Genomic DNA, 27,300 nt, shown 5'->3' with positions numbered 1-27,300 from the left:
AATATTCTCTATGTAATCCATAAACAATCCGAAAATAGCTGATCTACAAGCTCTCGCAGCACAACGTGTTGAGAGCTTGTAGATCAGCTATTTTCGCTAGTTTTGTCTCGGGTCCTACCTTAACACTGTCCACTGTCCAGTCCAGTGAGTGAAAGTACAAAAGTATTAGATCAGATTAGATTATACATTTAGACTGTATTGTACATCAGCCAGTCGTATTTGGTGAGGGTAGCAAACCGGCTGCCTTGTTGCGGTTCTGCTATGCCACAGACAACCTCCTGCTCTTCGTAGAAAATGCAGTCTCGCCCCTTTGGCTCCTCTCTCCTTGCTGGGTCATTGTTTAGTTTCTCCCTGTACTTTCTCGTTCTCTCAGCACTTGTCATTTTCCAGCTGACAAAAGAAAACGGAATGTATAGTTTAAGACAAAGAGAAAATATTGTTTAGATTGAAACAATATGTTAAGGTTTCTGTGAAGGGGTTTCTGCTCTGTCTGATGAATTTGAAGTATCACTGAATGAAGCTAAATTACATTTTATGTAAAAATGTTTAAAACAAATGTTTAAATGTACAAAAGAAACATGGAACTTTGTTATTTATTGTTATATCTGTAGTTAAATACAGTATAAATCATATGGTGTGACAATCAAGTCATATGGCGTGACAAGCAGACATGTCACACCATTATGATTAAGTGTCACACCATATTACATTTTCTGCATTTAGGTTTACCTTGAGGCTACTATGTACACATTAGCATGCTAACAGCATGCTAGTTATAACAAAGCAACCTAGATCTACATGGAAATATGACCAAAACTTCAAATAACTTAAGCTTTTTTTAATGAAAAGGTGTCACACCAACAGACATCCAAAGTGGTGAGTTTGTCAAAGTTTCAACAAGATGGCATTTCATGAAAATGTTAAAATCATAACTCACCTCAGACACCTGTCTTGCAGTTGTGCTGGGAGTGCTGAATAGCCTTACAGAAGAAGGACCTCTCTAGCCAATAGGTGTCCAAATAATTGCCTGTTTAATTTGTCCAAACTAGTGTCACACCAAATGATTTTGGTTTGGGGGACAAAATGTTTTTGATCAGAAATGACTGAAAACATTATGCTTTGACTTTGAAAAGATATAGGCTCACAAATAGACATTTTTTTAGCCTAAATTCATTTTCAAATGATTTTTAGCAATTCTTTTTCTTAGTTTTATTCAAGTTCCCACTTTGAGAAACAAGGTCAGGACAGTCACACCATATGAGTTTTGCCATGTTTGGTTGAAAATTCTGAAGAAATGAGGAATGAAATGTTTTAATCTTGAGTAAGTTCACATAAAGCTTAATGTCCTGCACAATATTCAGAAGGTTTTTGACAAATATATTTTTTATTTATACATGTTTGACACCGAGGACAGCGAAAACGTTACGTCACGTCACCCACCCACATAAGCTTTGAAAAAGACACATAATTGATGAATGCAAAATACCAGTGCACCAGACAGAGCAACCTTGGTCTTTGGTTTCAGCAGGATTCGCTTTTCATTACTTAAAGTGTCAAGGACCCAACGTTAAAGCTTTGGGGTATTTCATTTCCAGCCTTTCAAAATAACTGGAATATAGACTCATTATTATGGTATAATAATGGATTCCGCCGTTTTGTGCCCAATTAAGGCACACCAATGGGCAAGTGAAAATCTCAAGGCATACTGTACCTGGCTGTAATCATTGCAACAATGGCCATTTACCAAGCTCACAACACCATCACCAAATGTTGTGAGCTGCTATTTTCATACTCCTTTTTAACCAGGGCGATGCCCATTGGGAATGATGCCCACTAATATGCAATACTCACAATAACCTTTGTACCCGTTGTCAGAGTACTTTAGTTCAGTACCCTTTCTGACAATACTTGCCTGGAGGCAAGCTGATGTCATATTGGTGACATCAGGGATCTCCATTTACATAAAAGGGACACAGACAGAGAGACAGATGGATACAGAGATGTCTATATATTGATGTAAAAGGACACAAACAGCGTGATGACATGAGGGATTGATATGGAAATAAATCTAATTCCCCTTTTTAGGAGAATTCCATAGTATACAGTTCCCACAACTTCTGTTGACCTTAGGCTATTGTCCTGACATCAGTTGCCTTCCTGGAGTGACCCTGTACCTCTGTTTATGACACACACACACACACACACACACACGCACGCACGCACGCACGCACGCACGCACGCACGCACGCACGCACGCACGCACACGCACACACACACACACACACACACACACACACACACACACACACACCTATCTCACCCTTCCTCCTTCTCTGTAACTCCCCTCTCTCCCCCTTCCCCCCTCTGCCTCTCTGTGTCTCAAATATCTATCTATGTGTCTATCTTACAGTATGTACCTTCATATACGTTTAACATCATATGCCATGTAATCCTCTATACTGTCCATCCTTATCAGAAAGATGAATAACTATTCATGTACAATGCATTTATTGATGTTTCTGTATATTACTTTGTGCCAGCTAATGTATCCTCAACCTGTTTGTATGATCCCTCCCACTATTGTATCTGTCCTCCTCTAGGGAGGAGTCAATCTGTATAAATACTTGTGTATATATATGGAACTCTGATCTACCAGAGCACTCCCTCTGGTTCTTGGCAACATACATGGTGAGGTTGTAAATCTGTCAAAGAGAGATTTCATGCATCAATAGAATGATTTTTAATGAATAATTTATACGAATAGAAATAATACATTAATTAATTTAAATGCATACAATGACATGTCCAAAATAGGGACATCAGGTTGACAATGGGTAGAATGTATTCATTTTGGGATATAATATGTGCCTCTATATTATTGCAAAAAGTGAAAAACAATATTCATAACTATTTGAATTGTTGTACACAGTATATTGCAACAATAACTGGTTATCACAAAATCCCAAGGCACATTCTGGACTTGTCTCATGGCACACCGTCTGGGAGCCACTGATATACGGTAAATGGTCCGGTGGGATTCGAATGGCAAACACTTAAATAAAAAATAGGACAGGCAGTCTCAAGCATATTCACATGTTTATTGGAAACACCCTAGACAAGAATGCAGCACAACTGATGTACAACAGCACGACACACACACACCTTCACTGAGAACAGAGCAATACGCACAAACCCAGCTGATAAAGGTAGTACTGCCTGCACTGACAGGTAGTCCATTGAAAGTATAAGTTTGTTGAGCGGGGAAATTAAACCTCTCAAACATCTGCTGCTACATAACAAGGGGTGCTCATTTGCATATAAGTTATGGTAATAATATCTATCCTCGAAACACAAGATACATCAGTTGAATATGGACATCCTCAAACCTTTGGAGCTTGATGCCTGATTTATGCTCTGTTCTAAGATGGCGTCACAAGTCCAAAAAAATAGGAGATCTGCTATTTTTGGCGGGCGACATTACCCTACAACAGAGTATAAATTAGGTTTAATGGTATTGAATCCAGGGACGGCGGCTTGCGCTTTGCGTGGCGAACAGTTCCATTTTAAAGCCACAAATGCAGCTTTCAAACAGCAAGATTTTCACAAGGGACACAATGCTCCTTTGTTGTTGTCACGGATGGTTTTCGCACAGCTGCAGTCCTTTGTTGTACATAAAATATATAAACAGCAAAACACAGTTCAAAGTGCTCTCAAGGCCAGACATGCTTATCCATAAAAAAAGTATTTTGTTTCATTTTTCCACAAATGGGACTGGCATGCCATGGACAATGATAAGTAAGCATCTACTACACTCTCTGTTCTCCAAAGAAAAGACATCTATTCATTATTTTAGTTTTTTTCTTCTGTTTGTTTTCCCTCAATTCCTGTAATGATAAAATAAAATAAAATTAATAATAATATAATTATAATACAGTGTAAAAAGCACTGGTCAGTGGTCACCCTTAAGCATTGTAATTTAAAGAATGAGAAATATCCATCAACAATAAACGTATATACCTATAATATTTTTCTTCGGCTATGGTTTAAAAAAATAATGTTATGGTTTATATTTGGTGGCTCAGTCAGGCAAACCATAGGTCTGTGGAATATAATGTAGTAGGACTATCCGATAGATTAAACATAGTCTGATGCCAAATCTGCGCATGAAGATAAAAATGAAAGATTTACATGTTGTAACCTTACAGACATTGAGCCATGTAGGCCACTGTCAACCACTTATTCATATGACGAATAGCGAAAATAGTCAATCACCAAGCTTGTAGATCTGTTATTTAGCTAATTTAAAAATGTATTGAATTTAATTTATTATAATATGATATGAACATGTTCGCTCATACTGACATGCCCAAAATAGGGATGCCAGAGTAAAAGTGTTTGACAGGTAACAGTTCCCTTGCAAGCCGACTTTCAAGAAACATGATGCCATGTGGAGCTGCTGACAATCTTGGCACCGCATGCAATTCCTTTGGGCTGGTGATGGTCCATTCTCTGTCTCATAAAGAAGAGTCTAGCACCTTTGACAATGGCCTTCCATCAAATATGACAGGAAAGGCTATTGATGCCTCTTACTTATATTGCACATGTGCGCACACGCACGCACGCACGCACGCGCACGCGCACACACACACACACACACACACACACACACACACACACACACACACACACACACACACACACACACACACACACACACACACACACACACACACACACACACACACATTTATGAAGCTGCCAATGGATTGTGATAGAGGCTTGCTTGTGACTGAAGTGATGATAAAAATTATTTAGTCTTTTCTCATCCTTTAGAGAGCTTACTGAGCCCATTTTCTTTGTGCACATAAGACCATCCAGGCACTTGTGGGGTACAGCTAACTCATTAGCATGTGGCCAGACTCTCTTTCTTCCTAACAGGAGTTCATTTATACTAATTTCAGTCCACAATGAAGGCTTTTTTTTCAATCACAACAAATACTACAGAGTAGTATTTGTACCGCAGTAGTATTTACCCTCCTACACTTTTGGTTTGTTGGTTCATAGGTACAGTATATGGTGAGGTTTGATGTCATCCCATTATGTCACAGAAACCAGACAGACAACAGCAACAGTAACCAAGGATAGAACAATCCATCAGTGCATGCACACATCTGATAAAAGGTTACAAATTGTTTGATTCTGAATTGAACCTAGTATATCTTATGCCCTAATAGAGAACAAGCATCGTGAGGTGCATACAATCTATTTTGTTGAATAATCTTTGGTATGCGCGACTACTGTTCAAGCTTGTGTTTTGAAATTAAGCCTTGAAACAAGAAACGATAATAAAACAAATACCGATGTCTCTGGTTGACATTGACACATTTCACTCAGGAAGGAAATGTTCCGAGGTGAACCAGAGACATCGGTAAGTGCCTTCATGTGAAAAAAAATAAATAAAAAAGTTCACTCATTTCAGGCCTGGCTCCTCTTGAATGCTAGATTTCTTCTTTCTCTTTAGATTAGACCCATTTACAAATAATGCCATATCAGTGTTGCCATGTCTGCTTATTATAAGCGACTTAGGGCTTGTTTATAGTCGCTTGTAAATATTGGTAGTTGTAGCTTGCATTTTTTGATCTAGTTTCTAAAGTGTATTTGCTTGTTTGGGCTTGTTTTCCTAATGTTATCTAAAATAGTGGTTCTAAAACATTCTCATGTCAAGGACCCCCAAATTAATACAGTATGTAGGATATTTGTCCGTGGGTTTTACTGCTCAGACTTGCTTTCACCTTGCCTATTCTACAGTAGCTTTTTCTCATTGAGCATCCATTTGAATTAATTCCCCTGAACAAGCTCTGAGGGAGCATGTTAAATGCAGGGATTTGTAGATAGGATAGGAGATGATGAGTAATTGGACAAACTTAAAGAAAGTGAGTGAGAGAGAGAGAGAGAGAGAGAGAGAGAGAGAGAGAGAGAGAGAGAGAGAGAGAGAGAGAGAGAGAGAGAGAGAGATGGTGTATGTGTAGGTGATAATGTGTATGGGGGGGATTATAAGATCTAGAGATACAGTAGGTTGAGAATATTTGGGAGGATGGCATTACGCTATAAGTTCCAAGGAGAAGGGAAGAGATGGAAAGCAAGAAATGGGGGAATGGAGAAGTGTAGGACCCAGTCTGGGGGAGATTGTCCTTTTCATGGGCCAACACTTCTCTCCAAGAATGCATTGTTCTATATTTATCATGTTACCATGGACAACCAGGAACTTTCAGAGGCAGGAATGCAGAATATAGCATTTGTATAGTCTTAGAACAAGCTTAGTCTTTGGCTTCCACTCAAACTGCAGCTTCTACATTTCATTGTCTATTCACACCTCAGGTCATCTATAATACATAAACATAGACCATTTCCCAGTTAATGGCGTGATTCTTTGTTACTGTACCAAATATACCTGAATATTTGAGTCAATGTTTAGTCATAGCCTACGTACCGGTAACTGTGGTCATTGTTGTTTGAATTTATTTCATAACCAGTGTTAATATTTAGTCACCTGAAATGTTTTAGATTTAGTCTAGTTTTAGTTTGACTAAATAAGATTTTAGTCAACTAAAACTACAGTTGATTTAGTCAACAAATAATTATTTGGGGAGGCCTTGATGGTGTCGTAATGCGATTTATACTTGTGTATAAAAACGCAAATAAGACTTTTTTTTATTTTCCGTTCATAGCCTGCGAAATTAACAATCTTCATAACAATTTTTGTCGAGGCTTTTCAAATCAGTCCACACTTTAAAATGCATTAAAACCCAACCCAAAAAACTATTAGGTTCCGAACGGAACCCTGTTTATTTAAAACCGGAGGACAGGGTCCCCCTAAGGGGATAACAGCGCCATCTGATGGCGCAACAGAGTAAAACTCATAAGCTCCCGAACGTCAAATACAAAATGTCGGGAGGGCTGTCAATCACAAACGAGGGCACCGCCCCCCGAGTGTATAAAAGCCCCCTGGGCCAGCATAGCTTCCTCTAAAGCCGCACCTCTGCCCGCAACAAGCGAACCGAGGGGCTTAAATCGGGGGACCCTGTCCTCCGGTTTTAAATAAACAGGGTTCCGTTCGGAACCTAATAGTTTATTGTCAAACCTCCAGACAGGGTCCCCCTAAGGGACTCATAAACACCCCGAGAAGCCATGCACCGACAGAACTGTCGTGAACCCAGACCACAACCTGAAAGAGTCACCGTCAACCGACGTGACCCCTCCCAGGAACCGGCCGACCCAGACCCACAGGGCCTGGGCGTGTCCAGACAGTAAAAAGACCCTGACAGACCGAGATCTGCCTTATGCACTAATAGCAGACATAGGTCTGCCTTATAATACTACAGTAAGATAAGGAAACAGTCAGGGTCCCCCCCAAGCCACCCAGGAACAGCGGCACGCTGTCCCAGGAAAGGGAGAGAAGAGAGCCGTCCCACTACACAGTAGATGGGGCAGCAGCACCCAGGACCGAATGCGCCAAAGCAGAAAGCGCAAGGTCCAAGTGATAGTAGGTCGCAAATGTGGAGGGCGAAGACCAATTCGCCGCAGCACAAATCTCATTAATGGAGACCCCCTTGGACAAAGCCCAAGAGGTCACCACACCCCTAGTGCTATGGGCCTTAAATGCCACCGGCACTTCAGACCCCGCACGGGCGTAAGCCAACTTAATAGCGTCCACAATCCAACTTGACAAAGTTGGTGTGGACACCGCTTTTCGTTGCCGAGCATTCAGAACAACAAAAAGCTGAGAAGTAGACCTGCTGTCCGCCGTCCTGTCACAATAGGCCTTCAAGGCCCTAACAGGACATAGACAATGAAGACGCCTATCCTCCTCCGAAGCAAACGGAGGAGGATGAAAAGCCGTCAGAACAACAGGGTCCTTCGGGACCACCCGGTTCTTCGGAACAAAACCCAAATGAGGTTTAAGAAGAACCCTAGAGTCATTATTGAGAAACCTCATACAATCATGACTCACTGAGAGCGCATGAAGGTCGCTCACTCGCTTTGCCGTGGACAAAGCCAGCAAAAGAGCCGTCTTGAAACTCAAATGCTTCAAGGAGGAACTCTCAATAGGTTCAAACGGTGCCTTGCATAGGCCCACCAGAACCACCTGTAGATCCCAAGAAGGGAACAACACTCTAGTCACAGGTCTCAAATGGTCGACACCATGCATGAACTGGACCACCTCAGGGATTTTAGACAAGCCTTTGCCTGCCACCCCCAGGTGACAGGCATCCAAGGCCGCTAAATAACCCCTCAAGGTAGAAAACGCCAGACCCAGGTCCAGGCGGTTCTGCAAGAAATCCAACACCCTCTGGGCTGGAGCCAAGTGAGCCACCACAGGAGGATCCTGAAGCTCACACCAGTCCAAGAAGGCATTCCATTTTCCATCATACAAAGCCCTAGTAGAGGAGGTTCTAGCACTCTGAATAGTAGCTACAACCGCTGGTGAGAAGCCTGCTGCCAGCAGATTCTCCCTCTCACGGGCCAAACCCACAGGTCTAGGACCCGCGGGTCTGGATGGAAGATCTCGTCCCCTGCCTGGCGTAGCAGATCCCTGTGCAATGGGAGCTGCCAAGGGGACCGATAGAGCAGTGGGGTGATCAAGGACCTCCACACTCCCCAGGATGGTGCCACCAGAAGAACCTCCAGGTTGGCACACCTGATCCTCTCCAACGTGGGAAGGATCAGCTGCAGGGGCGGAAACGCGTAGAGAAGGCCCACCGGCCACTCGTAAGCGAACGCATCCGTCCCCAAGGGAGAAGGCCCCCTTACTGAGAAGTAAAGGGGACACTTCGAGTTCTCCTGGGAGGCAAAGAGATCGATCCGAGGCTGCCCGAACCTGGAGAAGATCTGCCTCACTACTGCCGGATGGAGTGACCACTCCTCGTAGCGAGGCTCCCCCCTGGACAACAGATCGGCGCCGCCGTTCTGAAGTCCCGGAACATGGGAAGCCCTGATGGACCTGAGACGCGGCACGCACCATAGAGCCATCTCCCGAGCCAGCTGATCCAGCGTGCGCGAGGATAGGCCGCCCTGTTTGTTGAGATAATACATGGCCGCCGTGTTGTCCGTCCTGACTAGGACATGGCAACCCTGGAGAAACGGTTCGAAGTACTTGAGCGCCAAGTAGATCGCCATCAATTCCAGATAATTGATGTGAAACTCCAACATAGCCGGAGTCCACAGACCCCTGGCTGAACGCCCCTCGTGGGTGGCACCCCACCCCGAGCGGCTGGCGTCCGTGGTAATCACCTTGCGTGACACCACCTCGCCCATGGAGACTCCAGTTGTCAACAACGCCTGATCCCTCCAAGGAACCAGAGCGTCCAAGCAGACCTGGCTGACAACCACTTTCCTGTAGCCCTGCCGGGAGGAAATCCTGAGTGCCAGTGTCCACCGCTGGAAAGGTCTCATATGAAACCTGCCCAAGCGCAGAAGTTGCACCGCTGAGGCCATCAGCCCTGCTAACTTCATACACTCCTTGTATCTGACCACCTGGTTCAGCTGAAAGGAGCGGAGACAAACCAGAAATCTGTCCACCCTCTCTGGTGAGAGGCGGGCAGACATCTCCACCGAGTCCAGAGATATCCCTATGAAGGAAATCTGCTGACAGGGTGTCAACATGCTTTTGCCAAAATTGACGTTGAAACCCAGAGACTTCAGGTGTGATAACACCAGATTGGTATGACGCGCCGCTTCTGAGCAGGAGGCGGCTGAAATCATCCAATCGTCTATGTAGTTTGCGAGTCTGACCCCCTGTCGCCTCAGTGGAGCTATGGCCGCTTCGGTCACTTTCACGAAAACCCGCGGGCTCAGGGAAAGGCCGAAAGGGAGGACCGTGTATTCGTACAGGCGCCCCTCGAAGGCAAACCGCAGGAACTTCCTGTGGGGGGGATAAATAAGGACGTGCTGATAAGCGTCCTTTAGATCCACTGAACAGTGGAAATCCCCCTGCCTCATTGATCTCATCAGAGCCTCTGACGTCAACATCCTGAATTTGAATTTTTTCAAGTGCTTGTTCAGAGCACGTAAATCCATAATCGGACGTAGCCCCCCCCCTTTTTTGGGGACCAGAAAATAACGGCTCCAGAAACCTAGACGGCTCTGATCCCGAGATAGCTCCACTATAGCGCCCTTGCGCAATAGCGAGCTTATCTCCTCTCTCAAGGCCTCTGCCTTCAAGCCACGGGCTCGAGTGTAAATAACCTTGCTGGAGAGAAAGGGTACTTCCGCGAACTGTAGCCTGTACCCCCGTGTCACCGTCCGAAACACCCATTGATTCGGATTGCAACATTTCCAATGCTCCGCACACCGAGCCAGCGTGTTGTTGAGCAAAGGAGAAGCCTTGGGGTTGTACAGAGTCCGCGTGACTAAAGGGTCGCGAGGAAGAGGTTCCGTTCCCAGAAGAGAAGTTTCCGTATCCGGTGGCCACCTCGCTGCGCAGCGAGGGGTCTCCGTGTCCGGCACTTTCATTTCCGTATCCGGTTGCCATCGCACCGGAAGGCGCGTGACCCCCGTATCCGGTAGGTTCGTTTCCGTATCCGGTAGAGACCAGAAACGTAACGCCCTCCTGGCCCCGCTCGTTAAAGATGCAGGGGGAACACAACGAGGAACCCGGGGGACAGGTTTTATTACATAAGAAACACAATCCCTGGCTTGGGGAAGTGTGTTTACGTTTAATACCTTTTCTAAGGCCTTTATTTCCTTCCTTACGGGAAGACGAGGCCGACCCTGGTTGTTGTGAAAAGCTGACTTCTTCCCTAACGTTAGCACCAAACCCCTGTCCTGTACTAAACTCGGCACTGCAGTGCCGCTCAGTGGAGACAGAGGAGTATTGCATAGAAGAGGAGTTGAAATGCTGTGAATAGGATCTAACGTAAGAGGAAGCATTTTGCAAAGAGAAACCCCTGGCTTGTACCCCGTCTGCCTGACTGGATAAAGCGGTGCTTTCTGAGCTGATAGAAAATCCAACCTGGACTTCTCTATACTGGCTGTATTCATGCAAAATGGAGTCGTCTGTGCTAATGCAGGAGGAGTCGAAATAAACAGGCATTGTTTCATCAACATACTCTTTATTTTTATTGGCACTGGACACAGAGGAGGAGGCACACATATTATTTTCTTGGCATGAGAAATAATTATATTGTCCACCCGCCTGCGTTTGATAGGGGGGGTCCCCTGAAAATTCAAGGGGGCCCCGCCAAGGTCCAATGTCACTTCCGCGACGGCTTCCCACGGGCCCTGTAGGAGCCGCTCGGTTTCCCGCCCCTGTGAGGGGGGCGAGGCTGTGAGCGGGCAGGAGCCCTCACCTCTCCGCGGGTGGGCCCCGCAGAGGAGGAGGGGGTCCTGGGGGGATGGGGTTTTCCCCTGCTGGAGGAAGAGCGCCCTCTGTCAGCCTGACCTTGGGCCTTCCCTCGTCCCTGCCTGTCAGGTTTAGGCTCCTGTTTGGGCTCGGTGGTAGCCTCCAGGAGCTCCAGGGTGATCCTCTTGGCCTCCACCTCCTGGCGGAGGAGATCCAGTCCACCGCCCATCAAGGTGGTAGGGTGTCCGGGTAGGTCCTGCATGACCTTCGCGGTCTCCACCCCCGAGGAACCAGGTAGCTTGACTTTGTTGAGCCACCTTTGCCTCTCCGCCTGCATCGAATAGTCCATGCCATGTCCAAGCCATTCGATGGCATGGACATTCAGGTCCACCAGCATGCGGAGGGTCTTGTCCAACTCGGCTGCTGTGTCTTCAGGGACCCCCTCTAGCTCACCGAGGAGGCGCCTGGTAGAGGTGAGCAACAGCTGTGTAACGTTCAGTCCTCTGGCGGCCAGCGCAGAGGATCTGTAACAGTTCCTCACCAAGGCAGACTGTTTGTCGTCAAAATCAATGGCGAATCCAGGCGCCTTGTTCCCGACAGCCAGCTTGAATGGACAGCGACCGCCCGGTCCCGTCCGCTCGTGCTCTGGCTTGATGTTCCCCGCAAAGGACTGAGCGAGCAGCTTATCCATGGGGGGACACAGGGGGATCCCTATGCTCTCCGCGTTGAGGCAGTCAACAAGGAAAGGGAGCTTCGGGGGGTCCTTGTGAGTGGACCAAGTGGAATGCAGGGCCTCCGCAAACCCAGGCACCACAGGGATCTTCGCCATGCGTGGCGGTGGGGAAGGCTCCACGTCCTGGCCTAGGATGGGGACTCTGTCCCGGGGTCCAAGCGCTGGGGCTTCGAGCGGCAGCTCCAAGTCACATCTGATGGCGGCGCGCTCCAACACCGACAGCTCGTCCAGCGGGATCGAGTCTGGGTCGGGTGCTGTTGTTCCGCTCCCCCCTACTGGCGTAGTAGGGGGGATGGGAGCAGTATGGGCCGGGGAGAGCACAGCGGAGGAAGGAACCTCGGCATGAGGGACCTCCTTGGCTGCGTCTCCGCCCTGTCCGGAGGGGAGCTGAGGGTCTTCCTCCTCATACTCACCCTCGGACCCTTCCTCCGACATCCCAGGGTCGTGGTCGTCCTCCGCCTCATCTCCATCGCTGTCGTGCCAGGAGGACTGCATGGCGCGCTGCTGGGGGACGGAGAATGACTGAGGAAAATCACCGACGGTGAAGTGGCCAGAAGCACCGGGGTGGAACTCCTGGAAGGTGGCCTTCGTGGCGGGAACTGGCGGTGAAACCACTCCGAAGGCGGCCTTGCATGTCCTCTTCTTGGGCACGGCCCCAGTGCCAGGAGAGACATGAGCAACAGTGGAAGGGACCTCCGGTGGAGCGGGAGTGGAAACAGGTCCGCTAGCGCCGGGGCTACCGGTGCTAGAAAGGGCCGCATCCGCCGGAGGCCCAACCTCGTGGCGAGTAGCAGCGCTGTGGCGTACAGCGCTGACCGGCACACTAGGAGGGGTAGAGGGGGAAGGTCCAGCGACGAGAGCGGTGGCTAGGCCGAAGCCAGCGGAAGCGATCTCGTACCGGGCCCGGAGGGCTACCTCGTTGTAGCGGAGGCAGTCCACGCAGTTCACCCCCAAGGCTGGAGCTGGCGGAGACAGAGCAGCCAGGGCATGTCCTACCCCCTCGCAGACGATGCAAAAAGGGTGAGTGTCCTCCCTTGCGATGAGTCCTCTGCAAGCAGGGTTCCCACACTTCTTGGGCACCATAGCCAGCAAGTGGCTAGGGCTCGGTCCTCTGGGTCGTGGCGCAGACATGCTAGCGAGCTAGCTTAAGCTAAGCTAAGCTAAGCAAGGCTAACGCACAATAGACCGTCGAGAGAAGAAGCGTGAAGGAGAAACAGAGGAAACAAGTGAAAACAAGGAGAATAACTGAAGAAATTAGACGTTAAAGTGGGAGAATATTCTAAAGAGGCCTGTGGCCGACTTCCTAGCCGTCGCTTTAAGCTTAAACTTTAAAATAATAATGGCTGAGTTCGCAGTACTCTAGTTGCGGTAAGCAGAGGTGCGGAAAGAGGAAGCTATGCTGGCCCAGGGGGCTTTTATACACTCGGGGGGCGGTGCCCTCGTTTGTGATTGACAGCCCTCCCGACATTTTGTATTTGACGTTCGGGAGCTTATGAGTTTTACTCTGTTGCGCCATCAGATGGCGCTGTTATCCCCTTAGGGGGACCCTGTCTGGAGGTTTGACAATAAACTACTACGTTCTGGAAAATGGTCGACAGTCAAATGTAACGGGAGTCCCCTGGTGTGGTCCTTAGTTGGATTTCTTACGAGTTTTAAATGAGAGATGATTTCAAACTGACCCCTGCTGTGAACACACAGTGTGTGTGAGATGGTTCGGTCGCTGTGTATCATGATTTGTTTGCTGTGACATCTCATGGGATTCTATGGGGCCGCTCTCCCACTCCACAACCCTCTGGAAACTGAACATCAAACAGACTGCAGTGATGAAATACCAGCTAACCCCATTTCCTGCTAAGCCATAGTGGTACAGTAAACTTCAACAACACCCAACAACATTTTTTGCTGTCTATATTCAACAATGCCTTTGTTCATTCATTCAAAGCCAGTGAGTGTGCTGTATACCCTCAAAACAGAAACTTTTCCTCAGGTTCTCAACAGGTTTTTACCTGTTTTCCCTCAGCAACGGTGTCCCACATTCCTGGAATCCTCTCATACATAATTTCTAAATATAAACCAGCATCGCTGCTGATTCAGGAAGGGAATAACAAAGAAAATGTTGCACAGTAGATGTGAAATGGATGGAGAGAGAGAGAGGGGGGGTGGGGGGTAGTGTTCACTGGAATGTGTTTAAGTTGTTGTGACTCAGTCAGTCATTGGGGATGGGTGGGAGGGCTTGTGGCTGGCCGGGTGAGGGTTATAAGGGTGGTCCTCCGGCTGGTGGCTGTTAGTCATACTGGCCCCTCAGTTAGCCCTTCCAGGGGCAGGCTGGTTGCGTTGTCAGTGGGCTGGGGGCTGTCCTGCGGGTGGTGGGAGCGTATGTGGGTCGCAGCAGTGAGACTGGCGTAAGGCAGGTGGCAGTCCATGTGCAGAAATGGTGGGTAGTGCTGCCGGTAGCTGATATATGCAAACAGCAACCCGATCACTCCTCCAACAAAGGCATCTGTGAAGTTTCAAATACAGACACACACATTATTCATATGTCTGTATGGGTTTAGTATTATCAATGCTTTCCGTGACAACAATAACAACAGTGAATGTTCTTTGTTGGACAGCTGTTACAGTACGTCCACAAGGAGACAATTATCTTCACAAAACAACTTTTTCAAAGCACTCTCTTGAGTGGAATCTTAAATGTTTTCATTTTGCAGTGAAAACAGAGAACTGTACACCTCGCACCTTTGACTTTGCATGTGCAAAGCAGCATGCTTCTTTGCACATGCACATGTTGTAGCAGTGATGCAGACTGTAACCTAAGAAAACACAGTTTTACTGGTAGACATAATGCTAGTGCACTGAAGCCGTTTCCATGGTTACCATGCATAGTGTGCCTGGTGTTTACTCGCGGAGCGTTTGTTTGCCTGTCGTTTCATATGAAGCTTCCGATCCAATCATATACGCAGGCAGTGTCAGTCTGCCTCTTTCACCCACTCTAAGGAGTGGGTGAAAGTCTTTTGTGCTGGCTTCCTATACAGCTTCAGTTACAATGTAAAAAAAAGAAAAGAATACACAATAACATTAAACCAACAGCCAACCAGGTATGTCCAAGGCTTTTGTCTAGTCTCCTGGCAACATAGATACCTTTTACTTGGTTGTTGAGAGAGTGATGAAACCAAACTGAAAGTCCAGGCTATGAATGTGTTCTCCTGAGTGCTGGGCTCATGTTGCTGTGCAGACAGTACTTTGGACAGGCCCTCTGCATCCGTTAGATTGGACAGACCCTCCGGGCTCAGTGGGTTTGGACAGTAGGTTTCCAACTGAGGCAGTATACAGTATGTTATGACTCAGAATTCAAGGGGGATGGTGGATATCAACCACCCTAAAATGTTATGTATGCATCAAATGTGGTTGCCTGATGATGGACTGTATATTGCAGGTCAGCTTAGAGACTTAATCACCCAATTCTTTTTCCTATCAATTACTCACCCTATGAAGACTTGAATTCATGGATATATATCTAGTTTTTGTCATAGTTTCCTCAAATTATTGGCTTAGGAATGTGACAAAAACGTAAAAAAAAGAAAAAAAAACATGGGGTGAGTAATCGATAGGAAAAAAAGTCAATTTGGGTGAGCACTATCCCATTAAATCAAAACAACTGATTGTTTCCTGCTTGTGGGTGAAGTGAATTACAATAGAGCATTGATTTTGACAAATAAGTACCCTGCGACGTACAGTTGTGAATCTTTCATTGACTTCTGTCAACTTAAGTTAATAGCCTGTAACATGGAGCTGTGTATTATGGTGGCATCATCCAGATAGTGTCTGGAGCACCAGCATGGCCTCTCCTGAGACCTGAGTATGAAGTAAGGGGAAAGTGAGTGTATTACTATCCATCAAGCATGGCTCAGTAGTCAGGCTAATGGGGGCCCACTTGAGTTTAATGGGCCAAACTGCTGCTGCTTACTTTCTGTACAGGGATTTGCAGAAGGATTCTTTTCTTTTGTTTTCCATGAATGAAAAACAAAAAGAATGGGTGAAACTTGAGCAAAGAGAGTGTGGGCCCGAGAACTTTACAGAGACACAGAGGAGTTCATTTTGTGTCTTGAAATAGTATAGTATATGTGCCAAATTCTTCTTGATAGTGGATACTGGTCGTTTAGACAGGTTTTCTGTCTACTCTATCCCATATCGTCACTGTCAGGCGGAAACTTTTTTTTCGTAAAGTAAAGCTCTGCTTCCTATACAACGCTGTCGCACAAAAGTAGTGAAAATGGCAGATCTCTGGAAGGTTTTGGACATACACGGTTTCCACCCGACAACAACGATATGGTATTCTAAGCATAAGTGGAGCATTACAGGACTGTTCTCATGTCATGTCTTGTTGCTCCTCTTCCCCGATCCCAACCCTGTCTCTGCCCCCTTCTTGCCTCTCTCCAGCTCTTTCTGATGTGATGTGAGAAACAGATGGTTGAAATCATTCTCTGCCTTCAAGCCCTGATGGCTCATAATGACAAATCACTGTCATCTGCGGCAGCTTTCATTAAATCAGACCCACATATACCCTAATAAGGCCCTTTCCCACTGGGCTCGATAAAAAAAAATATCGTTTTCAATTGAAGTGGATGGTAGCGTCCACACCACAACGCTAAAGCTGTCATAATTGATGTGAAATAATGCTAACATATCGTTATCGTTATCGTTATCGCGTCCAGTGGGAATTAACCTTTAGACTTATAGCATTATTAGCAGTGAGTGGATGATCTGGCAAGCAAAACTGATACTCGTATTGTGTAATGTTTTATATACAGTACTTATATATATTTTTTTATTTTTTATTTTTTTAGAAATATGATATGTGTGGTATGTTCATCACACACATCATAACTTTGAACAAGCCAACCTCCACAAGCAGATTGAAATCTGAATTATGTTGAGTGGTTATGGAAATACCAATGATACTCAAATCTAGATCCATTTCTCCCGGTTCTGATGAAGTGAGTTGTGGAACGAACCTTGCCAGTGGTGTTTGTAGTCACACGTGCGGGACAAAGCGATCATCATGGCACTGTAGAGGGGCAGCACCATGGCACAAAGACGCCAACTACGCCCCCGACCCTGCTCCGTAAAACACTGCAGCTTCCCTGCCAGGTAGAAGGAGGTGAATCCAAGGCCAGAGAATGCAACTGGAAAAGAGAGATGATGGTGGATAGAGTGAAACCTATGAGCTGAATAGTCATTCTCATACATTCTCTCATTTTGCTAACTTCTAGCCAGTGAAATAATAGTGAAATGAAACCGATTTTCTTTTCTGGACACCCCTGGGGGTCCTCAGGCCCCACTTTGAGAAGCTTTGTTTTAAAGATCATTATCAAGTCACAGAAAAATTATATTACTGTATCAGCATAATGCCATAACTACACTGTAATATACACTCCCATCAGCAGAATGTCGTGACAAGACTGAAGTATAAACTCCCATGACACACTTCTCCCAAACAGCTTATGTTCCATTTTAGATGCTTGGCAAGTGGGATACACCATGGTGGCACCTAACTCCGCAGTGGTAGAATTCAGATAGCCTATTTTAATGGAGGTTTATTCACACACATTTTCTTTCTCTATTGACATTATAGGCAAAGCGTTTCTGTCGTGCTGTAGAGTATTTGTTTTTACATTGCACACATCATCTGTCTGTTTACATAGGTTAAGTCAGCATTGTGACAGCATTGTGACTGATGAACATAGGGTGTCAGCTACTGGCAATCAATTACCTGCACAATGCTGGGAGTGATGAAGAGAGCTGGCGAGATTGCAACAGACCCCACCCAGCCCAGCAGCCATAGCTCTTTGCTGTACTGTCTGCTATCTCACTGTTATACTGTAAAGCATATGCCACCTCAGGCTGCTCAATAACCCTACTGTACCTCCCAAGATTTATTGTCTGCACGATTCATTGTTGTTTTTCTTGTAAACTGTCAAGGTCGTTGCACACTTCTGCGTTTTTTTTGGCCAGATATTGGAGCAAATTTCAGAGCACGTAAATAAAAAAATCAACCTCACATTATGTCAATCATGTTTGCACACTGCCGCCTGTTTCGTATTTATTTTCGGACCTGGGTTGATTTTTTTTCTCGATTTTCACAACTGTCACAAAGGTCCCTTGCTCTCTCTCCCTCTCCTCTCTCTCTTCTTCTTTTTGCGGATTTCGGTTTCCAAAATGCAACGAAAGAACGCAGCAGTGTGCAACCAGCTTTGCTGTCCTATGGTTCACGTTGTACTGTGGCCATAGCTGTCCATAGTACTGAGCAGTACAGTTCATAAGCCAGAACCAAATGTCTGTGTATATCCTACATACAGTACTGGTAATAAAGTGCTTCTGATTTCTAGCTAAACAGTATGTAGACAATACCAACATAGTGGAATGATGCAACATGAAAGATTACCTTGCAATGGTAGATGCATGTTGAAGCTCAAGCAATGAAATCAAATAATTACAATAAACTAGAACAGTTCAGTAAATCTGTATCGTTTGCCCTTTTCCGGAAGTGATGGAAAACATAAACAATATGTACGTATTTACTTGTGTAGTGATTGATGGGCTAGTTGTACTGTGCTGTACTTTTCATTCAGGCTGAGATGTTACAGTGTGCTATTGTCGGCTGGTTTCCTAGATGTACATTGATGTAAAGGAGGGAGTGTGTCGATATTGCGACATAACATTTGTTCGACGTTCCGTTTGTTGAATTCTAACCTGGTGAATGTTAACCACTATGCCTAAACTTAACCCAAACCCTATACCCTAACCTCAGTAAAATATGCCCAAACCTAACCCTAAAACCAACCTTAACCCTAACCCCCCCCCCCCCCCCCCCCCACCCCCCCCAAGAATGGAAATGAATGGTATGGTGAGTGCTTTAAGGAAGCTTGTAGACCGCTCCTGCACAGACCACTATAGCAACACTATGTATCATCATTGAACAGTCTATTGAATGTGACACGTCTATTGAATGAGAAAGCTTTTGACAGTTTAGACCTCATGCAAAGACATGCATGCAGGCCAGCTTTCTCAGAGCTTTGATGTCAGACACACTCTCGGGGCGCCCGCTGGCCTACTGCTCCATTCAGCTACATAGGCATGGATGCCTGGCGGCGTTGCCAGTTCGATTCCCGATCCGGACGACCTTTGCCGCATGTCACTCCCCATCTCTCCCCCCATTTCCTGTCAATCTACTGTCCTATCAATATAGTCATAAAAGCTTAAGATAGACACTCTCACAAGCTGCAATAAAACTCTGTCTCACTCCCAATACAGCAAAGACACAGGTGATCAAGATCCACGTCAAAGATCACGCCAAAACCATCAACCCTATCCTTATAAACAGCAATGCCCTGGAGGAGGGACTCTTCAGAAGGCACAGTACAGACAGAGCTCACCAGCTCACTGTACACCTCAACACCATGGACAGAGTTCACCTTTCCATTACTCAGACCATGGACAGTTCATGTGATTCAGAAATCAGAACCATGGACAGAGCTATACCTCCAGCACTACACAGCACCATGGACAGCTCCACTCTGCTCAGAGTAGAAACAAATTAGACTGTAATATTCATTGGTGCACACATGCACAGTAGGGCCGCACCCTACTGGGCAAACTAAAACAAAATTAGATACTTAAATGCATTAAAGTCCTATTATATTTGGAGACAATTGCACTACTGGTGTGCTGTGAGGAGGCGAACATAAAGGATGTGTTACAAGTTAAAAGTATGTAAAGTCATTAGTCACTAGTACTGCAGTATAGCATGGTACTGTGACAATAAACCAGTCACAAGTTGCTACCAAAGAACTTGGTGGCATATATTAAATAGATGAAAAAGATGTGTGTGTAAAAATAGATAGATAGATTAGATGTCCTTTATTGTCCACAAGGGGAATTAATTTTGCTCGGGTCAGTACAGCACAGACAAGACGATAAATACTGTACATATAGTAAATCATTTAGATAAACACCACAGTAAAAGGCACCATGGTAAAATGTGTAATGGCATGAGATACATTCTAAAATAATAAAAAATAAATAAAGAACGACAATGCCCTGTGTGCGTGCGTGCGTGCGTGCGTGCGTGTGTGTGGATAGATAGATACCTTTATTATCCCAAGGGGGAAAATCAGTTGCCCACAGGCAGCACAGCAGTATAAGGTTATTTACAAAGTTACAGAGAAGTAACTTTACATGTATCTTGATAAGTCAAGGAGGTGCTCCTGTTTCCATTCAATGTTTTCCTTTACAGGGGAAGTCTAGATATTTCTACGTTTCATTATTTCGACTAAGGGTTAGGGTTAAGGTTGGTTTTAGGGTTAGGTTTGGGCATATGAGGTTAGGGTTAGGGTTTGGGTTAAGTTTAGGCATAGTGGTTAACATTCACCAGGTTAGAATTCACCTGCGTCGGCAGGTTAGCATTTTACCAGGTTAACATTCAACAAACGGAACGTCGAACAAATGTTATGTCGCAATATCGACACACTCCCTCCTTTACATCAATGTACATCTAGGAAACCTGCCGACAATAGCACACTGTAACATCTCAGCCTGAATGAAAAGTACAGCACAGTACAACTAGCCTATCAATCACTACACAAGTAAATACATACATATTGTTTATGTTCTCCATCACTTCCGGAAAAGGGCAAAGATACAGATTTACTGAACTGTTCTAATTTATTTTAATTACTTGATTTCATTGCTTGAGCATCAACATGCATCTACCATTGCAAGGCAATCTTTCATCATTCTGATCATTCCACTATGTTGGTATTGTCTACATACTGTATAGCTAGAAATCAGAAGCACTTTATTACCAGTACTGTATGTAGGATATACACAGACATTTGGTTCTGGCTTATGAACTGTACTGCTCAGTACTATGGACAGCTATGGACACAGTACAACGTGAACCATAGGACAGCAAAGCTGGTTGCACACTGCTGCGTTCTTTCGTTGCATTTTGGAAACCGAAATCCGCAAAAAGAAGAAGAGAGAGAGGAGAGGGAGAGAGAGCAAGGTTGGGACAGTTAACTTGTGACAGTTGCGAAAATCGAGAAAAAAAAATCAACCCTGGTTATACGAAACAGGCGGCAGTGTCCAAACAAGTTTGACATAATGTGAGGTTGATTTTTTTATTTAACGTGCTCTGAAATTCACTCCAATATCCGGCCGAAAAAACGCAGAAGTGTGCAAGTGTGTGTGTGTGTGTGTGTGTGTGTGTGTGTGTGTGTGTGTGTGTGTGTGTGTGTGTGTGTGATGTCCGCATTGTCCGCTACTGGCACTTTTTGAAAATGCTGTGTGACTTCTTCACATTCATCCAGAGAAAAGCTTCTCTGCTTCCCTCCTCAAGGATTCTTGGAGGTGTTGACTAGTTCACGCTGTCCAAGCCCCTTACGTCGTGAAAACATGACTGTTATTAAAGGAGTAGTTCAACCCCAAAATGACTTGAGTTCAATCATATTTTTTGTTTTTTGTCGCATTTGATTATTGTAAACTTATAAAACCCTAGCTTCACTCTTAGACTTGTAAGACAATTATCAACCTGAGGTTTAAAAGAAAGACAGACATTTATAATTTATAACAGGAGACGTCTACCCCTCCGAAAAGTAACAATATTCATTCCAAGGTTTCCTCAGGCTTCAACCTCAAACATTCTATCAGCATTTTAATCTCGATTTAGTTGTGAAAGTTGAGTCTGAATAATATTAAGTCAGCCTGCAATTTGGCAAGAGCTTCTGTAATGGAGGAACCAGCGCATTATTCAATATCACTATCATCTGAATAAAAAGGGGAGGTTGGTGTGAACCACATGTTGACCCAAACAATTGATATGAGTAGAAAATAATAGCAGACATTTGACATAACTCTGGGGTGCACGGTTAAAAACATTTAGCCAATTACAGGTGCGCCAACAAAATTGGATTCACAGCCACCCCACAGACATACCAATACAGAAAAAGATGAGCAATGCTACTGTATCAAAAGCTCTGGACTGGAATATAGCTGTATTTTCAGTTAGCTGTTCTAAAATTGAATGAATGAAAGTCAGTGTGACAGAGCTGTAGTTTGCTGCCATGGCGGCAGCCAAACAGCACCCATCAGCACCCATCAGCTGGCCATTTGTCACTCGACCCCAAAACGGGCAACGAATACTAAGGACGCTGAGATGTGTGAGCAGCCCCGCAGAGAGCGCAGCGAGGAGAAAGAGCATTGCGAGGAAGAAAAGAACAATGGAATGGATGCGAGGGCTGGGAGACAGAGTCCAGCTGTTCCTCTGGGCATCCCGCTGGCAGAGGACCATTTGGTTCTATTGATGGTGCCTTTTCTCCCATCAGTTGTTTTGATGACCTTCAGTTCACGGTATAAATCTCTGGAATAGCTTTAGCTAAGTTATTACTAAATGTGTGTTTTATTTATCTTATCTTTTACCTTCTTTTTACCTTGTGTTCTATCATATCTGCCTGTACTAATTTTCACCTCACGGCTTTGAATCTATTTTCTTTAATTTTTTCCCCCCTTTTTCTCCTTTTTCTTTTTACAAAAGCCCCTCTAGGGACGGGAGTTGCAAATTAACAGAATCTTTAAACACTAGGATTACTATCTCATTTTGACTACGGTATGAACACTGTACTATCCATCAGAATTCCCAATCAAATAAACCAGAAACAAAGAAACAAAGAATAGTAATGCTGCCGACACTCTGTTTTTTTCCATTTCTACAGAAATGTAATGTCATACACCTCAGGCTAGTATACATATATTACCTCTGCCCCTGTCAGGCTCTCAGGACAAGCTAAGGACCAAAATGCAGAATAAGACACTCTGGAGGCAGGAGTGAAACCAGAATTAGATTTTACTTTAGAGCAGGGGTTCTCAATCATTTTTACATCAGGAGTCAGGACCCCATTTCATTGGGGAAATTATTTGGTGACCCCATACTTGATTTATAGTACCATTTAAAAGTTTTAAATTAAGTATTAAAAAATTAGCATACATTGACTTTTGGCATGTCTGAAGCAGATGTCTGACCGGGCCTTAACAGCCTCAATTTAAAGATTTTTTTTAAAGAATGAAACATTATTTAACCAGTCTGTATGGTAGAGTATGTTAATACAATATAACTAGAACATCCTTTATTGGTTTGATCTTGTCTCCCTACTCTTCCACTGAAATATTTTGACCTATAGTGTATACTACCATTCTGTTACTGAACCGTACCATACCATACCTTACCATACCATACTGTACTTTTACATAAATATCCCTACCATACTGTTAGGGTGTTTCAATTAAATTACATTTTATTATAGTGCGAAATCATAACATAACACAACATAACATAACATAATATCCTTACAACTAGGGATGCGGTATCGGTACTCGCAGTATCGGTACTCGCCCCGATACCGGCCTATTTTGCTGTACTCGTACTCGTCCGATATTGCTCACGGCAGTGCCAGATTTGTTTCATAATATATGTTGTTAACAACATATCAAAAGTCCTAAGACACGGTTTTGTGTGTGTTAGTTCAACTAATGAACAGTGTTTTCACCTTCTCTCACTCTAGCCATGACAACATAATTATTTAAAGCATTTTATTTTGGAGCGCCACACACTATTTAAGCACTTGTATTCGGTATCGGCAAGTACTAAAATTAAGTACTCGTACTTGTACTTGATCAGCAATATCGGGACACCCATACTTACAACAATATGTTATGTAATGACACGTTAAGTTATTATCCAGATTTGATTGTAAATATGTTGATTTATCATCTTCCATTACACTATTCTTTAATGAGAATGCTGTGGAGATTTCTAAGGCTGTTCCTCAGAAAGTGCCTGTGTTGAGTCATGGACCCTGCACTCCGGAACTGGGTTCTTTGTGTCTCTCTTGGCTGTCCTCTCTCTGTCCTTGGTGTTGTGACTGTCTGTACACTCTCATTCCGAACTACTGTACAAAAGCATAAAATGCCGAAAATCCTTTAAAAAGAAAGTAGCTTAAAGGAGTGGTTCACCCCCCAAAAATACTTATTTTCTATCAATTACAAACCCCATGAAACCTTGAATTCATGGAGATTTTAAAGTTTTTGTTGCATTCCTGAGCCAATAATTTGATGACAGAATCATCGGTCAGGAAACTCAAATACCGGAGACTCCATGCACCGGTCATCAAATTATTGGCTTAGGAATGCAACAAAAACATAAAAAATCTCCATGAATTCAAGGCTTCATGCGGTGTGTAATTGATCGAAAATAAGTCCGTTTCTGGGCGAACTACTCCTTTAATCTACTTCAATCTACTATGACATAAGTCCCATGAAGGTCATTATGGTAATTATTCCACATGGAAATTAAAAGCTTTGAAAAGTTAATCCCACATAACAAAACAGGAAGGTGTCTAATGACAGTGAGATTGTCTTACTGTTCTTAACATCTCTGAAAATAATGGGTAATCTCTTCTGTCGCGATGCAAGAACAATGACTGTTCAAAAGAGGACAATAACAAAGAAGATGGGTTTTATGGTGTGATGACAATATTATCTAAACGTTATCTAATGCTGTCCAATCTGTTTGGCTGTTCGAGTGGAAGAGGCTGAAGACAAAGCGTGACAGTGCCTTTGCTGTCAGGGCTCCTTGACTCTGTAATGGCCTGCCTGATAAATTAGTGTCTTCTTTTAAATCCCTTCTTAAAATTTTACATTTAAAAATGGTACTGTTTAATTATTAATGTTTTATTTCTGACTGCACTTTATGTTTTATACATGTCATCATGTTTATATACAGAATATATCTGTCCGCCATCCGTCTGTCTGCATGCTGACATCACAGATACTACACAGTGTCGTCGCCATGGTAACAATGCCCAACTGACATCACTGACTGACATCCCTACTGTGCCCAAATTTGGAGATGGCATCCTACATTCGATGCCTCATCACACACCCCCGGGCACAAGACTAGTATATATATACACAATATCCATCCATCCATCTTCGTGGAAACTGGGATTTCCAGAGTTCCCTATCCTGGGCAACTTCCTCCACTCCCTCCGGGAGTATACTGAGGTGTTCCCAGGCCAGTGTGGAGATATAATCCTTCCATCTGGTCTTTGGTCTGCCACTGGGTCTCCTCCCAGTGGGACGTGCATCGAGGACCTTCCTAGGAAGACACTCGGGAGGCATCCGTACTAGATGCCCGAACCACCTAAGCTGAGCCATTTCCAAGTGTAGGAGCAGCGGTTCTACTCAAAGTCTCTCTCGGGTGACTGGTGACTCACCCTATATTTATTTTGATATTTAATTTGTAACCCTTTGTGCTGTTTTTTAATTGAGTTATTGTTGAGTATCATCTATGTGATTTGTGTTTAGGGTTGCATCATGAAAGATGGGGGTGAATACAGGGATTTGAGTTGGGTTGATGCTTGGTGTGTTATAAAGGAAAGATTATTGTTCCTGTCAAAAGCCATTGTCATGGCTCTTCCTTCATCAGAGGAATCTAGGCATTACTTTGGTGTCATGACTAGCTGGTAGCCAGGGGGAGACGAGTAACACTGCATCTAACCTAAAACAGTCTGCACTAATAACCCCAGGAGACAGCCATTACTCCCCACCATTCACCATCTCCGCCAGCCTAGGCTTTAAGGCTTTGATGACAGCATACTATCCAGGGAATGAGCAGAGCTGCCCTATGGAGATGGATTTCCAAGTGTCTACCTTTCCCATGTGCAGACAGTGGCTCAATTCAACAGAAGTCTGTAAGTATATCATGCACAGTGTACATTTGTTGCTGTGCCATAAGCATATCATGTACATGAGTATATCATGTACAAGTACGGTAGATAAGTAATCATTGCACAATATTCATCTGCTGCTATGCTCACATTAGTATGCTATGGTTTTATATCTTATCTCAGGTACTATATGTAAATACTGTATTGATAATTTAGTTTTAGCTTTCTTTAGTTTTCCTCTGCTTCTCCCCTGTCTTTTTCTGGGAGCGCAAGTGCACTCTTTCCTTTGTTGAAGGCGATGAGCTAGTGTAGGCCTAGGCTACACTTCTCTCATGGATGCAGTCATAACAAACCAACAAGAGGAACTGGCGCTGTATGCGTTATGCATGCACATTGGCCCGGCCACCTTCGGGAGCATATCTGTCCAGGAGGAGTAGGACGAAGGCTCTCTACATCCTCCCGGTGGAGGCTCCTCACTGGCAGGTGAGCCAGTGGGATACAACAGCAGTGACAACACAGAGACGTGTGTGGGGAGGTATGAATTGGCATAACAATTAAATTGGGGAGAAAAAGGGGGTAAAAAGAAATACAAATTAAAAACATGCACACCACCACCCCCAAAGGGGACAGAAACAGGCTCAGGTGTATCAATATGTGGGGGAAAACATTGCCTCAGACACACAGAGGTGAGCTTTTGACCCAAGAAGAGCCAGGTGGAGGAGAGACTCTCCACACCAGGTGACCTTCCTGCTGGGGCATCTGCGCCTCTGGGTCCTACAGTAGATAAGCAAGGGACGCGTCTGCCTGAGCATGCTTGTGTTGGGTGAGTGGGTTACTGGAGAGACAGTTCAACCTCTAAGGTGGGGGCTGTGTAGTGTCAATCATGTTGACGATGGGGGTAAATGTATTTCAGAATAGGTTGGTACTTTGTGGGTTATAAATAAAAATGTTCCTATCGAAAACCATTGCCATGGCTCTTCTTCATGCTTTTTTCTAGCTATCATTATCTGATAAACACCAAAACAATCAAGGGTGAGAACCCTTCTTTCGCACAAGATATTCATTAATCTTACAGTGGGGCCACAAGTTACTGCATGAACTGAATATGAAATAGGCTGCCATGTAAGCAAAAAAATAAACTCTCATTCCAATTTCCAACAGTAATGTGTTTATTCAGATTGAGGGGGCAGGTTAATGTTTCATTCACAATTGGCTCAACAGGACAATCTGCTCTATGGTTTGAGGCTACCTCCGAGCTGGACTACATTAGTGCATGGCTCATCAGCTGTCACAAAGAAACTAACAACGTCCTAATGAGATTATAATTACGTTTATGCATGATCAAAAGTGCTTACATAGCAAGAGGACAAGAGTAGAGAGAACAAATTAAAACAGAAGGTAAACAAATAATGACTGTAAGTTATGAGGCGTGTGTGCGTGCGTGG

The 27,300-nt window shown here is 44.5% G+C and overlaps 1 protein-coding gene across 1 annotated transcript in view; it reads right to left on the bottom strand.

Moving 5' to 3' along the window:
- Positions 1-14,362: 14,362 nt before the first annotated feature.
- The window catches only part of plpp4 (phospholipid phosphatase 4), a gene marked incomplete at both ends in the record, with an annotated part of 66,866 nt that continues 53,928 nt past the window's right edge, over positions 14,363-27,300 (bottom strand). The window contains 2 exons of the mRNA XM_080739834.1: positions 14,363-14,574; positions 17,087-17,257. Of these exons, the coding sequence (XP_080595960.1) occupies positions 14,363-14,574; positions 17,087-17,257 (383 nt within the window). The remainder of the gene's footprint in view (positions 14,575-17,086; positions 17,258-27,300) is intronic.

Source organism: Nannobrachium achirus (genome assembly GCF_963921795.1).
Source record: "Nannobrachium achirus genome assembly, chromosome: 13".
NCBI classification, from domain to species: domain Eukaryota; kingdom Metazoa; phylum Chordata; class Actinopteri; order Myctophiformes; family Myctophidae; genus Nannobrachium; species Nannobrachium achirus.
This window is presented reverse-complemented; position numbering and strand designations above follow the sequence as displayed.